Genomic DNA, 16,274 nt, shown 5'->3' with positions numbered 1-16,274 from the left:
AAGCTGCCTCCAGCTGAGATCTGCTGCTCAAAGAGCGGTCGGAGGTTTAAGTGGAAAACAAGAGTCAGACGCTGAAGGATGCTCAGAAATAATTAAATGAATATCGTTTGGACAGCATTTTGAATCGATACAAATATCGCCAAATGATCCATTGTGATAGATCCCCAAATCCATTTTTCCCCACACCCCTAGTCATGTCTACCAGACGTGAGGAAGAGATCGTGGAGGGTCATAGAGATGCAGGTGCAGGTGTACTTCTCGGCCACCTGAAGGGACGTCACGCAAATGGAATGTACTATTCTTGTGTGTGTTGTGTACCGTGAAGTATTCTTAAGACTACTATAAGTAGCAAACACTTAGCTGTAAGGCTGTCGTACGGTGCCTTCACGCCACACTCTAGTTGTTCGTAATCTGTAGAGGTGTCAAAATATTGCATTAATCGCGATTAATTAACTATAGACAAAATAGCTTGATATTTTTATTCAATCGCTTTAATCTCAATCTTAATCTATAACTATTTTTATGTTCTCAAAAAACAAAAAAAACAAAGTTCCAACAGTTTTATTGGAACTCGCTCCCAGTGACCGTCTTTGGTGTCCGTGTGCAGCTGTATACGGGGCGTTTGTTGCTGCTGTGACATCGGCAATGTAGGACTTTGTAGTTTTTACAGAACTAACACAAACAAGCCACAGCTGTTTTCTCGCTATGTACGGGATCAAGGCCCAACAAGGCGTTCATCATCGTAAGTCAATGGCTTACATGGACGGCCGATCTCATTGGATGGTAAACTGTGGAATAATGTAGGTCAACAGACATAATATGGATTTCATTTTGTAGTTTGTGATCAATATCTTTTTGGATTTCTCAGAAAAGTCTTCTTACTGTTTTTATGTGTTCAATTTAAGCCGTCTGGACTTGATGTTTTGTTCAAAATTAAAAGAAATACCTGTTTTTAGTGTAAAGGTTCAAAGTCTGTTATATCAGGAAAACTTTTTTAGTTGTAACTTGATCTTTATTGCAACACAATGTCAGAAATTTAAATGAAAATATCCCAAAAAGGGCGTCTTATACCAATTATTAGGTTAGGAATAACTGTGATTAAAAATAGATCAATTAATTACAGGTCATGATTAATTAATCGCACAAAGAAATGTAACACATGACAGTACTAGTGATCTGCAAGTAATAACTACCCTCTGATTAATGTTCTAATGTCTATCAGTGAGGCTGCATGTAAGGAGTGCACACTTATCCTAACATGTTCCTTGTGCCGTGCACAGGGGTTGAAAACATGAAAAATCTTCACGACATGCCTCCCTCATACCTGTGTGTTTTTTAAGTGTTCACAATGACCTGTCACATGCAGCGTACCTGTAGTAAAATGAGCATGAATGTTTTTGCTCTACGGGTTCGCAGTGCAGTCTACGACCTTCATATTTCATGTGAATCACCTGCCAACCTCATACAGGTTTGCCCGTCTTTACACCCGTATCTACCCTTAAGGGCAGTTGTGACTTTAAGACTTTAACAAGTGTTTCCCTGCTGATATCATCATAGGAACTGAACATTAGGGACATAAGATGTAAAAAAAAAAAAAAAATTTCTTCAAGAATGTCAAGATAAAAGAAAGCTCCTCTGCAGGCGCAGGGCTCGAATGCAAAAACTGTGTTCTACCCCAGCTGTACCTGCACACCGAGCTCTGCCACTGGCTTCATACAAAGCCCTCAGCATTGTTGCCAGATCGACTGGCGTAATGCATTTGTTCCAGCGGCTTCCAAAGCACAAGTGTGCAGTATTAGGAACAGATGAGTGGCTCTGCGGGGGGATGAGAAGTGGAGGAGACGCTCCAATCAAAAGTTCCCCTTCTGAAGCATGTGAAGCACTGCTGCTCTTCTGGAGGCTCCGTTCCCACTGAGGCCATAAATCAAGCTCAAAGTACACTCGGCACATCTCCTCTCTGCGGATGATTAGGAAGAAAAAACGCTTGAAGACAGGAGATCAGATGAACACAAGCGTCTCGTAAGGCTGGATTTCACGCTCACATTAAGCTCTTTTAATGATTGTTACCTTTTATTGTCTTTGGGACGATCCGTCTGCACTTGATCACACTTAAAGTCTCAAAATCTGAATGACTGAATCTCATTTTTGGTTCATCCCAAATGGCAGAATGTCTGCTCTTTTGGTTGAATTAGCCGGGAAAAGTTGCAGAGAAGGATTTTGTAAATGAGTTTTTAGCATTTACCGAATCCGCTTTCACCCTCATTAGTCACAACTGTCCTTACGAGTAGATACTACAGGCGACAGGTTGAACCGAACACTTTAAGAACAGGCAAAGTCATTCCGTTTGAATGTACCCTTATAAGATTGAAAGCATTTTTATTTTTCCAAGGAAAGCAGCATTTAGTATGGCTGCTCTTTACATTTCCAAGTCATTCTTTTAATATTTTTGCTTTAATTTTTTTTCTTTTTATCTTTTTCCTTACAGCTGTTAGAGACATTCAACAGAGGCAAATGCCTTTGAAAACACAAAAACGCGTGAGAATCGATGTGTATTTCTGGATTCTGTTCTCTGCTCGGGGTGACGGCAGGACTGAAGCTGCAGATAAACGCCAGCGCGCTGAAAGCTTGTTGATAAAGAGTGCAGTGACCATGAAGCAGCACGTCGGTACCGCGGTGATGACAGGCCGACAGACACGGTTCCCACACATTCACTCCTTCAGCCGCCAACCGTGACAGTCCTCTGTGCGCGCGTTTGTGTTTCTCAACTGTTTTGACTCCTAGGCTTTTCGTGAACATCTCACCCTTATGTTACAACCCATCAGGTGTCCAAACATCATACTCAAGCCAAAGTAACTTTACTTTAACATGACATTCATCGAGCTGAAGCAAAAACACAATCGTTCCGCTTAAAACTTTTAAAAAAAGGAACACTGAGAGTTTTAGAACATGACTTGGTATGGAAGCCTTTTTCAATTACTTTTCTCTGAAACTATATATACTATATATATATATATACTATATATATATATATATATATATATATATATATATATATATATATATATATATATATATATATATATATATATATATATATATGTATATATATATAAACTCTTCTTGTCACAAAACGCTACACGTTTAAAAGAAGTTGCAAAGACCCAAATTATCTGCCCTAAAAAATACAATTATTCAAGTTTGTAACCACATCAGTTTCTAAAAATGGATTTATGTTAATTGCATTAACAGTTGAAGAGTTACGTTAGTTGAAAAAGTGTCAACACTGGATCTAAAGCTCCAGAAATAAAGGGTTAAAGATCCAGTCATGACTTTAGCAAGAGCATCGAAGGAAAGTTGATGTTATTTCTAACGTCTTTGTGGAAGATTAACTAGTTTTTGCCTGAATAATAACCCCCCCACAACTCTTCGCATGGATTGTGGACTCATCATCATTGAGAAACTTTAGATTTAGGTTTGGATCATGCATCCTTTTAGAAGACCGGTGACATGTTTTGTCACATTTTTTCACAAGCTCACTATACATACAATATACTATTATATACACATAAAATACAATGTGATCAGTTCAGCACACACGACTGCAGCCGCCTCTCAAGAGGAACCAAACCCATTCACCAGTTTGCTCTGTTGGAGGGTTTTCTGGAGCATTTCTGCACAAATGATCTGTAAATGCTATCTCAATATCATCCACGTCTTCCAGGACCGGTGTGAACGCAGCGTCACAGCTAACAGCTATTTTCTTACTGCACTTCACTTGTGGTGACATAATGAACCTCTACGAGCCGTTCTCCTATTTTTCTCACTGCCATCTTTCTTTGTTCACTAATCTGGAAATGATAGTGTTTCTCTTTATAATGCAATAAATTCAAAAGTATTGAGTCGTCTGCAAACATGTGAATCTTTTCAGGGTGAACCATAAACAGCATCTGCAGATGAAAGAATTAACCTGCACAGCTTGTTCATTCATGCAGACAGACTTTCTCACACTGATGATCTTTGCACCATAAGCACGGTTGTCACAAAATTCATCTCATAATTGTGAAAATTATCCTCCTGCCTGGTTCTGAACAACAAACAAGGAGAGCACGAACTCTTTTGTTCAGAAAGCGTACTCTTCTTTTCATGTTTTTTTGTTTTTTGTAGTCAAAAAGCTTCGAAAGAAGACATAAAAAACCTCTGATTATGAGTTCAGGGGTAAATGTCGTGTTTGTTTGACACCTGGGAGGAGCTAACGCTTCCCAGCATGCATGTGACGGTTGAGCTGCTGTTCTCCGTCATAACACATCAACAAGCCCTTGAGGCTGTTGTTGTGGAGGGGTTGGATCTCGGGTGGGGGCAGGCTGCGTGTCCAGAAGGTGGCCCTGACATCCCTCCAGACTCCACTCAACATTACTCATTCACTCTTGTTGCCATGGCAGCCAAGTATAAACAAACTGCTCTGATGTAGAAATCTTTTTCTTTTTTTGTTGTCATTTGGAAGTTGGAGACTGGAGTTCTGTTGAAATTTCGGACCCTCCGGGAAGCTGGAGACACGTGAGAAAGCAGAGTAGAGCGGATGATGGAGATACTCAGTGGGGGAATGTTGAGATTTTTAAAAAGCACAGTCCCGCATGGCCACCGTGTGGGATCCCAAAGACTTCACCAGCAACTCCCACACGTGCACACCCTGTCAGGTGTTTTTTCCACGCATTTGTATAAAAAAAACCTAGAAGACAATGGTGACATGTTGCGTTATTAAATAGATATTGCGAGGCTTCCCAAACGCATGTTAGGGGCTGTGTAACAAAGGGGCAATACCTATAAAATGTGTGGGATACAAAATCCCCTCTTTTGATTAAGGTTGTGTGCCACTACGTACATTTTTCGCATTTCCCACGTATAACATTCCAGTCTTTCGTGATACATGTATTATATACGTAATTCATAAGTGTTTCTTTGGTTTGTCAGTCTTCAAAGTGCACAGATGTCTATAGAGGGTTTCCGCTGACGGGTCTTTACGTGAATTCTTGAAGTTTTGAAATTTTTGAGCTGTTCAAAATTGTTGGTTGGTTGAGAATTACGCAGTTTTTGCTAGACGCATGAGCAAATTTGTGGCTTTCGATGATCGTTCCACGTATGTCTGACGGACTTGATTTTATGATTTTATATTTCATAAACGCCGCACGTATCACGTCTAAATTACGTAATTGATGCACGAATCGCAAATGAATTTGGTTCCTTTGAATGACGCGTTCTTTGCGTTGTGTCTTACTTTGTTTGTGGTTTTAATGTGATTCATTCATGATATATCTTTGAAAATGTTGCATAAAAAAAACAACCTTTCTTACTTTTCCCACGTATAATCACGTATGACTTATTTTCATCCGTATAATAATAATATACACAAAATATACCTAGTGGCTGCCTTCATATCCACACAAATATTCAAAAAACTAGCTTGTGTCTTGGAATTTCTCCTCCCCGCTGGGTATTTGGATCAGGCGATTTCCAGATTCGGATGGACGAAACACACCTGCCCTCGTATTTTACAAACCCAGCATAGGAGTGCGTCTCCACGGGGACTCGTGTCCATCCAACACCCCAAACTTTGGGTGTCCGGTCAAAGCTGGAGTCTCCCCTGTAGGCTTATCTTTCTGCCTCTATTTTGAACTGCAGGTCTGCTGAAAGCATTTGAGTTTCCGTGTGTCCAGGTCTTCCTCTGACGGCTCCATCTGGAGAAGTGGGATTAACTGTTATCTGAGGGGGTCTGTCTCTGCTTTAGCTGCCTCTTTGACAAGATTGATCCCCTCAGGTTCTCCCCAAACCTTCCTCTGGTCCGCCTGTTACACTCTGACTCAAGAAAATCTCATTTCTTCTTTCTTATCCCTGAGACCAAACATTACTTTCCCTCATTGTAAGTAAACATCCAGGCACATCGTGGTCGTCCTTGAGCTGTAATAATAAATCACAGGCGGCAGGTCTGTTCAGGAGTGTGCGGCCGGATTGATTCTGCAGCACCGACCCCGCTGTTTCTGCACAAAGCAAAAGAAGCGCAACCACAAACTCTAGGCTGTGTAGTAATCATATGTTTAAACCTCTTGAGTTGATTCTTTGTTTTTCTTTTTTTTTCCTTCGCTCTTTTAAGATCATGACCTGGGGATTACCTGCAAGCAAAAGTGTGTATCCTCAGCTCATAACATCAGTGCAGGATTACCCAGAGCTCAGACTCTGTCACACTCTGGAGTCTTTGATAAGCCCTTGTTTTCAGTTCTGGGTAATGCGCGTCTGAAAGGTTTGCATCGAGCATGGGCTTTTGCTTAAAACAGGATTCCTGGAAGAAAGTGGTGGTGGGGGCAGTAGGAGGAGACATCACATTATGGGGGGCAACAAGGGCAATCTGTGCTGTAGTTGCACTTCACCCCACGCCCACCCGCCTTTAATAACAAACTGTGTTTGGGGGTTCAAACATGAGTTCTGCAGTCCTGCATCCATCGTGCATCCACTGTGCATCCACTGTCCATCCATCGTGTATCCATTGTGTATCCAGAACGCAACCATCATGCATCCATCTAGTGTCCATCATGCATCCATCATGCTTCCATCATGCATCCATCTAGTGTCCATCATGCATCCAACATGTGTTCATCATGGATCTATTTTGCATCTTTCTCGCATCAACTGTGTGCCCATCGTGCATCCATTGTGCATCCACCATACATCCATCATGCATCCACCATGTATCCATCTACTGTCCGTCATGCATCTGTCATGTGTCAATCAAGTCTCAATCACCGTTCAATATGTCTCCATCATGTTTGTGTCAAACATCTATCATGCGTCAATCATGCATCCATCACGTGTCCATCATGCAGCTATCGTGTTTTCATCAGGCAACCATCATACTTCCATCATGCATCAGCCATGCTTCCAGTCCAACAGAACCACCTAACCTGAACTTTCTCTTCCAGGTCTTCAACCTTTTCAAAGGCATCATGAAGTTTTCTTTTGAGATAAGCAATGGTTATGGGCTTTTATTTCAGTTAGGAGTTAGAAAAAAAACTTTTTATTATTTATCATAAAAATGACAAAAACAGTAAATCACGGAAGTGATTAATTGGCTTTATAGTCAGAAAATTTTAAAGGTACACATATTTCAATACTACAAATGATTGCTGTTTCTTTTTCTGGTTTTCATCAAGTTTTTGTCAAATGTGAATTTCAGGAGTTAACTTTTAAACATTAAGCCACGCGAATATTTAAATATTCATACAATTTCCCATCATGTTTTATTTGTTTTGCAGTGTGAGGTAATTTCTATGAGATCAGCAGCAGTCCTGAAGGTTATTCAAACACACTTTATTTTCTAGTAAAACAAAATAAAAAAACAACCCCGCTCCATTCCTGCAGATCCTGCAGGACAGAGTCACAATCTTGTTCTTCCTACAGTCAGACATGTGTTTGGCTCTTCACTCAAACCGTCCTCTTACTGCTGAGTCAGAAAAGTTTCAATCCCTGCTCTCAGTCACATCATTGAGTCTTAATGGAAAAGCTCAGTTCAGGTTACGAAAAGATTGTTTCTCCTAAAAAACTGAAAAGAAAAAAAACAGTTAAAGACTAACTGATGAATACTGTGTTTTTGGTGTTTTCAACTTGTTCTTGTGGTGGTTTTTTTTCTAATGATAGTGGACATATGTATGAAGAAAATTAATCCTAAAATCATATTTCTGAGTATTTCTTTTTTCAAATCACTGCGAATTGGGATCAAATGAAAAAATGACGTTTGAAAAAGCTTGTAGCGGTGTAGCTACCAGCTTCCCGCTCCGCTCCATTCTGATGCATCCACTTGTAGATGACTAGATCCATGTACGTCTTTGTTTTCCTCGTCAAGCTGGCATCTAGCTCACAGCTCTCAGTCATGGATGATGGGAAGAGTGGGTAGGCTTACTCCACACCAACATTCCCACCCACAACTCACAGGTGAATTTCTAATGAACTACTGCAGCCTTTAGGGGAAACTATAGAAGAACTTCATGGCTGAAAAAAATCCGGTTTTCCTCATCAACAGGAATGTAGGAACCAGAAATTTAAATGTTTTAATGGTTTGAACTAATCTGTTTCTAAAAATGAAGTTTTCTGACTTTGTAAAAGCTGGAAATTAGTTTTAATATTGTTTATTGTCAATTATATCATGTAATTTTTTAGCATAATAATAGTTATTGATTTTCTTCACAACTTTACATTGCAGTTGTTATAATATGAACTGCTGTTCCTTGTTTTTTCAAAAATTATTGAAGGATTCCATGACAAATAAAAAAACATATTTAAAGTACATTTTTAATGGGATATTTATAATTGAAGTTATTTGTAATACACACTAAAATAAAAACAAATATCACTCTTCTAGTAAGCTGGTTTTATTGTGATTTTCCTTATATTGTAAGGATTTTACTGGCTTTTGCTTTTATGCGCAGTGTCCAAACGTTTTGTTAAGTCATATTATTATTATTAATACTATATGGCTAACAATAAATTTCTTTCATAAATTCTATGTAAATTCTATGTAAATTATTATTATTGTTGTTTCTAATAGTTTCTGCTTCTTCTTCTTGTAACAATCACTGATTAACTTCCAGTATAGGAAGTCATCCTCCTAAAAAGTGTTTTTTATTATTTTTTTATGATTAATAATTATTTGCCTTGTCTCTTTTCTCGGAGATTCATTTAATGGTTTCACTTTTTTCCTGTTAAAAATAAAAGCGTGTGCGTGATTCGTAGAAGAGTTACGGTAAAAAGTGGTTTCCAGTGATGTTGCGTTCACTGTCTGTCAGACAATTAAATGTTAGCCATTTGACTATGAAATTAGACCTTTTAAATTTGATGTATTCGGTTTAAAATGATTGGGGGGGGGGGTATAAAACGCATAGATCAGTTTTCTGGGACACTGAACGAAACTCTGTTGATACATATGCGTATATTTCGTGAGAAATATACACTTTCAGATGTTGTCAATCGCTTTTAGCAATCATAAATGTATGTCTGTGTTACTGTTTTAGTTGACGTGTGTTTATAAGTTTCTTTTTGTGGTTTATAAATCGTAAATGTGTGTTTTTTTTACAAGCGCAAACTTTTCTCCAACTTGGACCGGAGGCGCTCCTGAAGGCACCAAAAAGTCGGAGTTTAATTAGTGGAGTTGCGGCTGTGAGTTCAGCTCCCAGTCCGTCTGTGGGAGCGTCTCGCCGATGACCAGCTGAAACCGCCCCACGGCGTTGCGGGGGTGGGGAGTCCACGATTCTCGACTCGGGATCCAGGGGGGGGGGAGATCATCATGGGATTTGAGCTGGACCGCTTCAAGGGGACCGTGGACCCGGACTTCAAGTGCAACTTGTGCAACAAAGTGCTGGAGGAGCCGCTGACGACGCCGTGCGGCCACGTCTTCTGCTCCGGCTGCGTGCTGCCCTGGGTCGTCCAGCAGAGCAGCTGCCCCGTCAAGTGTCAGCGGGTCTCCGCCCGGGAGCTGAACCACGTCCTGCCGCTGAAGAACCTGATCCTGAAGCTGGAGATCAAATGCGACAACCACGCCAGAGGCTGCGATGCGGTGGTGAAGCTGCAGCATCTGGCCGAGCACGCGGAGACGTGCGACTTCTCCCCGGCCAAGTGCCGCAATAAGGGATGCACGGAGGAGCTCCGCCTGCGGGACTTGGACGCCCACATGCGGGAGACGTGCGACTACCGGCCGGTGGGGGTCTGCGACAGCGGCTGCGGCTTGGTGCTGACCCTGAGGGAGCAGAAGCTGAAGAGCCACTGCTGCGTGCGCGCCTTGAAGGCGCACAACAGCGCGCTGCACTGCAGGCTGATCATCCTGGACCGGGAGTGCAAGAAGCAGGCCATCCGGGCCAACCAGCGGGAGAAGGCGCTGCTGGGACAGCTGTCCGCCGTGCACGGGGAGCTGCAGACGACGGCGCTCAAGTACCAGAAGAAGTTCACCGAGTACAGCGAGAGGATCGACTCCCTGACCAGAACCGTGGCTTCCTCCTGCCAGGTGAGTCAGACAACTTTCTGAAAAGACCCACTCCAATGAAAATTCAGCTTTTGATCACGTTCTCGTGGCGTTCTCCCAATGTATTATGAAGACAGTAAAGATTCAAATGGCATTCCTCCTGGGTATCTTTTTTATTCAAATCGTTGTGAATCAGGAGCAGACGAAAAAAAAATGCAGTGTGTCAAACACAACCACTGTGTACATTTTGCGCAAATTGCACGGATGGAAAATCGGTCATATATGAAAAAAACTGGAAATAATGAGAAAAGAGATTTTTTTTACAGATGTACCACGAAGGAACCACATAAAACCAAGGAAGAAGTAGGAATAAACCAATCATACAACACGTAAATCAGTGTAGAACTGTGCGTGATTATTGCGCTGTTTATATATGATTCATTAGTGATTCTTATATAATTTTAATGTCATAAATTATGTGCAATATAAACAGGGGTCTTTTGGGGGCAATAAGCGAAATTAATTTGTGGGCCCTCCAACTGATCAGCAGCACCAACTAAACGCAACTGTTGTTGTAACATAAATGAGATCTCTCTATGAATACTTTTTGTGAATGTATTATTGTTGCTGATGAAGAATTGAATGCAGTTTATTGCCTGCATGCTGGATGCACATTTAGTGGTGCCAAACCAATTTTAAAAGGGCAAAGAAAAAAATATGAATGACAAATGTATAGATATATTTTTTAATGTAACATTAGGCACTCAACAAGCGACATTCACAAAAATCCAACTTATTAAAAACAGAAACTTAATAGCTAATCAAATAACGATAAAACAATCCAAATAAAGAACAACAGCTCAATGAGGGGGATTTTGGAAGGTCAAAGTCTTTATCAGTCGGAAAAGGACCTCTTTGCACTAAATCCATTCTTATTGGATTAGAGAGTGTGGTTGGCCATTCAGCTGGACCAATTGGATTTGATGTAGGTGGAATTTTGGATCCAGTAGCTCCTCTTCTCTTGGAGCCTCTGGAACATAAGATACATAATTTCAACAAAAGCAAACAGTGAAAAGTCAAACCGTCCAATCAAATCTACAGAACAGTTTCTGTGACGCTGGAAGCAGAATGTTGGAAAGAAGTGCCTACACTTTTTTGTGTGTGTGTGCAAATGTATGACTGTTTTTTAAATATTAATGAAACAATAAGTTTGATATTGGTTCTACATTGGCCTGATTTGAACTGACCAGCAGCAGCATCAACGTTTTCCCTTTCAACAGAAGATGTGGTGACAGGAGTTTCTTCTGCAGCTAAAAAAACCCAACAATTATTAGTATACAATAATCAATGATAAAGCTAATAAAATAACTATAGTAGAATACTACTAATATTTTAGTGGCTCATTTAAAATCTGTGTGCAGGTTTTTCACCATTTTATGATCTTTTTATATATTTATGAGAGATATATTGGTCGATTGTGTATTTGCACATGGTCATATTTATTTATGCAATTATGAACAATTTGGGGCTCCATACTCTTCAGCTGCTGTTTATGAAAAAAAGGGGTTATGCAGAAACTGTTCTTTTAAATTACCGTAATTTCCGGACTATAAGTCGCACCGCAGTATAAGTCACACCAGCCCAAAAATGCATTATAAAGTAGAAAAAAACACAGATAAGTCGCACTGGACTATAAGTCGCATTTTAACTTTCACAACCTTATATGACACAATCATAGCAGACTGTTTATCTAATAATTTCACAGTAATTTTTTCTCAAACTTATTTATTTATGCCTTTCATGAAGCATCATTGGCTAACTAATACTCTGTTTTCATCCTGTATTTGTAGAAACAGTTTTCACTTTTATTGCATTTCTGAATCTATGAAATCATTGGAAAATAGAATATTATGTTGTTAGCCTTCAAGATCTTACTGTAAAAAAAGGTTTGCTGATTCTCTGAGTCACTTAACATCCTCTTAACACTTAACATACTTCATATATCAAATTGACCCAGGAACATCATCTCTGTTCCTCACAAATGAACATAACAGGAGGGTTAACAATGTATTTATTTCAATTTATTTCTAATATAAGTCGCTGCGGAGTATAAGTCGCACCCCTTGCCAAACTATGAAAAAAAGGGCGACTTATAGTCCGGAAAATACGGTACTTTACAAGCTATTAAAATGACCTGAGATTCCATCTTCAGTGATGTCAGGAACATCTTGGGGTGTGGATGCTACACCACCTCCAATACTTTTTGAGAGCAGAAGTAACTGTCTGCTGAGAATGATTTGTGCAAAACATCTTCATTATGTAGAACCAAAACTGCAAAATACAAATGAGAAATAAATGTAGCCATTTATAAATAATAAATGTGAACAATAATTTGAGTATAAGTGGAAATATAAGCATTTATACACTTCTTTATCTATTATTTTGTATGTTCATAATTTTAAAATTAGTACATTTATTTTGTTTGTCATTCATAAATGAGAACCTTTATTTCCTTTTTGTATTTGGCAGCTTTGATTCTCCATATTTCATGCCAATGCAAGATTTTAAGACACACATTATTGAAAAAGTCAGACTACCTGACTTGCCATAACAGAGTAACAGCAGTTTTTATACTGACATAACCGGAAAATGCAGAACGCATTAATGTGTTAGCAAAACAATAAAACAATACGATAACATGAGTTCAAACATTTATCAGCCACCATACCGTTATCATTATTTACTTTTCTCTGCTCTCCACCGCTTTGGAAGGTCATGTCCCACGTCTACTTGGAAACTTGGGTATAAGAATTATTTTCGAGTTTTCCATTGGAAATTACGACAAACGGGGTCGTTTATGTGCAAACTTGACCTCGAATCGACAAGTATTTTACGTAAATCGCGCAGCTGCATAGAAAGGCAGGATAGTATAAAAATACGGCCCCCAACATCCTCCAAACTTACCTTGTGATTGATGTTGAAGTTCTTCATCTTTTTTCAGCGCCTGAGTGATAAAGACTCTTTGGCATGATGTCTTGTGGTCGCTTTGATCAATGTGACGAATGTGCTCGTAAATGCACACTGTGCCAGGCTCAGACGCAATGATGTTGACCAATCGTTGCTAAGAGTGGCGTAACGTCAATATTTGGGTTGCCAGATTGGTTGAGGTGTGTTGACGGAGGGGGATCATTAAATTGCAGGCAACATTCTTTTGCACAATATTTAGAGCTCACGTTGGTACGGAAGTGCTATGAAATGGGTTGCCAGATTTGGGCCTTTTTTTTTTCCCACCACTTCAGGGCCCTGGTGGTGACGGCGGGGCCCTACGGCTGCGTAATTTGCATATAGGGAGGGCCGGCCATGAATATAAAAGTCATGCATAGGTGTGGGAAAAGTTTGTTACGTGGAACAGCCGTGGAAAGCCAGGAATTTACCTACGCATTTGCAAAAATCACGCACATTTGCGCAAGATTTAATTAATTGTGTATAAACTATGTAAAATAGGTGTAATTGCCGCTTTGCAGAAGCTATGTTCTACCTATATAAACAACATTTCTTTTAGATTAAATAGACATAATCATAACTGAAAATCTAGTGGGAACGTTCTTAAAACTGATCAAAAGATAATCAGAGTGGGACTTAAAGTAAAAGTTAAAACACATTTAGTTTCAGCATAAAAGATTGTGTTTTGGTGAAAGTCCCCTTAAACTGTTTGACGAGGACCTTTACAGGCTGTAAAATATCCCTCCCAGCGTGCTTTGGGCCTCTGTCCGCTTGTTTGTCTCAGATGGAGTCTAACCTTCCTGGGCTCTGCTTGTTCGGAGGGCAAAGACGCGGTCTGATTTGTGACATGGGTGTCAGCTGTGCCTCTGGCCAGCTGGCGGTGGATGGGGGGAGGGCCAAATATTTACTGCAGTTCTGCACACAGCGGGCCCCAGGTCCCAGTTTGAGAACCTTCCCACAAGTGGCATGTTCCAGGTACTCACTTACCTTCCATCATCACAACTGCGACTAGAAAACCTTTTCCTTTGGAGTGTTTGCTGAAGGCTTTAAACAGCTGAGAAAGTGCTTTCAGCCTGAAACGAAAAAACAAAATAAATGTAAAGTAGGTAGGTAAAAAAGACATTTCAACACTGAGGACAGCTACAGAAAAATAAAAGCTTTAACGTTCAAAATGTTAAGTTAGCCCAAGCGTATATAGAAAAAGTCAAAAGATGCTAATAATCGTCTCAAAGATATATATTTACTTAAAATGTTGTATAGCTCAGTAATGTCAAGAACAGGGGGGCACACGCTTTTGTGGTGTGCGAGCTAATTTTATATACCGTATATATAGAATTCAGGTAAATTTTCTGATTGTGATTGAAATAAATAAGGACAAACCCCATCAACAACAACTATTCTGATTCTGTGAAACCAATTTGTTTTGCTGAATTTTCTTTATATATGTCCTCCATCATCAGAAAAACGCCACAAAAACTTGATAAAAACACCAAAAACACCATTTTTTTGTGTTTCTTCCGTCAGGTTCAACCCTTCTAACCTTAGCTGTAGAGCCACGTGGTTAAATGTGTAACGTCACTCCGCTCTTTTCAACATATCCTGTGCGTATTTTAGAAACATAAAAGCACAGCAATTCAGTTCATGTAAATCTGTGTGACAAGGCTGATGTGCTGCTATCAAATGAACTGTAACTGGATATGCTGGAGCCCAGCAGGCTTCATTATATCAGAGTGAGCGGTTCCACCATCAGCCCGCATCAGTGCATTTGATGCACAATTTACCAGTCTACTGGAACACATTTAGCTAAAAAACGGAGACCATAATGAAACCACGGAGCAAAAAAAAAGACAAAAAAAAATCTGAAAGAGAGCGAGGGGCTTACATAAAAGTGGGGTTGGAGATGTAAAAAGTAAAGAAAGAGCTCTTGTTCAACTCTCTTTACGTAACGATGTGCGTTCTTCTGTAAATATGTCTTGGACAGTCTTAAGCCTGGTTTCAGTCTGGCCACTGCAGCCGTTCTACAACAGCACTGACTCAGTTCATGAACTGCTTCCAAACATGCAGTCTGATTATCCTCAGCATAGTCTCTTCTGACGTAACCCAGAAAAGGCTGCTCAGACCATATCATCTTCAAGGCTCATAGTACCTCATACAATTATAACGTTCAGTTTGGAAATTTATGAATTATTTAAACATTTTCAGCTTTTGTCAGCTATCCTACATCTGACATTTGAATTTTTTATACATTTGACTAGTATCTGAACTTCTTTTCAGCTAAGAAACGGAATATATTTAGCATTTCATTTAGCGTTTAACCTTAGTGTGTTTTTACCATTTTGTTCCTTAAACAGCTCAAAGAAAAATGGAAAAGCTAATGTCTTTAGAGATGGGGAAGCGATGCAAATCTGTTGAATCATGCTCCAGGCTTTGTCTGTCACAGCTCTATTCCAATATATGAAAGACTTGGTTCCGGCCAAGTACAAACGGCAATTAACAATTTCTCAGTTGACACTTTTGTGTTTTGAAAACAACGCTACCCATAAATCACTACCAAATTCGAGTCACCGATCGATCAAAGTTCAACTGTTTGAGGTTTACCGCCAGTTTATTGGACACGTGATTGTTTGTAGAGCAAGAGAACGAATTTAAAGATATGCATAGCGACACATAGACGCGAGGTTTTTGACCGTGGAAGCCTCAAACGTGGGTTTACAGGAGTTTATATAGACTTTTCATTGAAAGTGGGTGCTTGTGTGTGAATGAATGTAGTTTAAAAGCCGCATTCTGGATGAGCTGGAAGTGTTTCCACTTGGCCAATACTATCCCAGTTTTTCACTACAAACACATTTCTTCATGGAAAAGTTTTGGACCTGATGATTCCAACCTGCTTTGACGTGTATTAGCAGGAGGAGTCCAGGTATTGATGCAAGTTGTAGTTATGTTCCTTTGAATGGCGGCTAGTTACCCTGCACCGACAGAACCTCTTCTGCTAGACAAGCCGGCAAATGTCAGCTTTCACTGGGTGTGTCTCTGAAATTTTGATGCAAACGGAAAAAAAGCCTCGACTGCGGGTTTTTGACGGATTTTCAGCATCTGCATGTGGCAGCCTTTTAAAATCTACTTGGAGGCAGATCGAGTGGACCAAATTCTGTGGAACAACTGACTGGACTTTCCAATTATAGAGCTGGAGCGTCTTCAGGGAGCTTGGAAAGGCAATAAAAACAAAGAAAAAACAAGTAAAAAGTCCGTATCCCTTCGCTCCCGGTTTGAGGCG

The 16,274-nt window shown here is 40.0% G+C and overlaps 1 protein-coding gene across 3 annotated transcripts in view; it reads left to right on the top strand.

Annotated features, from left to right (window-relative positions):
• Positions 1–1,886: 1,886 nt before the first annotated feature.
• The window catches only part of pdzrn3 (PDZ domain containing ring finger 3), a 121,517-nt gene continuing 107,129 nt past the window's right edge, over positions 1,887–16,274 (top strand). For 2 of the 3 annotated variants that reach the window (XM_023955096.1, XM_023955095.1), the window contains exons 1-2: positions 1,887–2,019; positions 9,119–10,039. In XM_023955096.1, coding sequence (XP_023810864.1) covers positions 9,326–10,039 — 714 coding nt within the window. In that variant the 5' untranslated portion in view covers positions 1,887–2,019; positions 9,119–9,325. The remainder of the gene's footprint in view (positions 2,020–9,118; positions 10,040–16,274) is intronic. The other variant, XM_023955094.1, reaches the window with a different exon arrangement.

This window comes from Oryzias latipes, chromosome 5 (assembly GCF_002234675.1).
Source record: "Oryzias latipes chromosome 5, ASM223467v1".
Taxonomy (NCBI): domain Eukaryota; kingdom Metazoa; phylum Chordata; class Actinopteri; order Beloniformes; family Adrianichthyidae; genus Oryzias; species Oryzias latipes.
The sequence above is the reverse complement of the archived record's forward strand: the minus strand, read 5'-3'. Positions and strand labels throughout refer to the sequence as shown.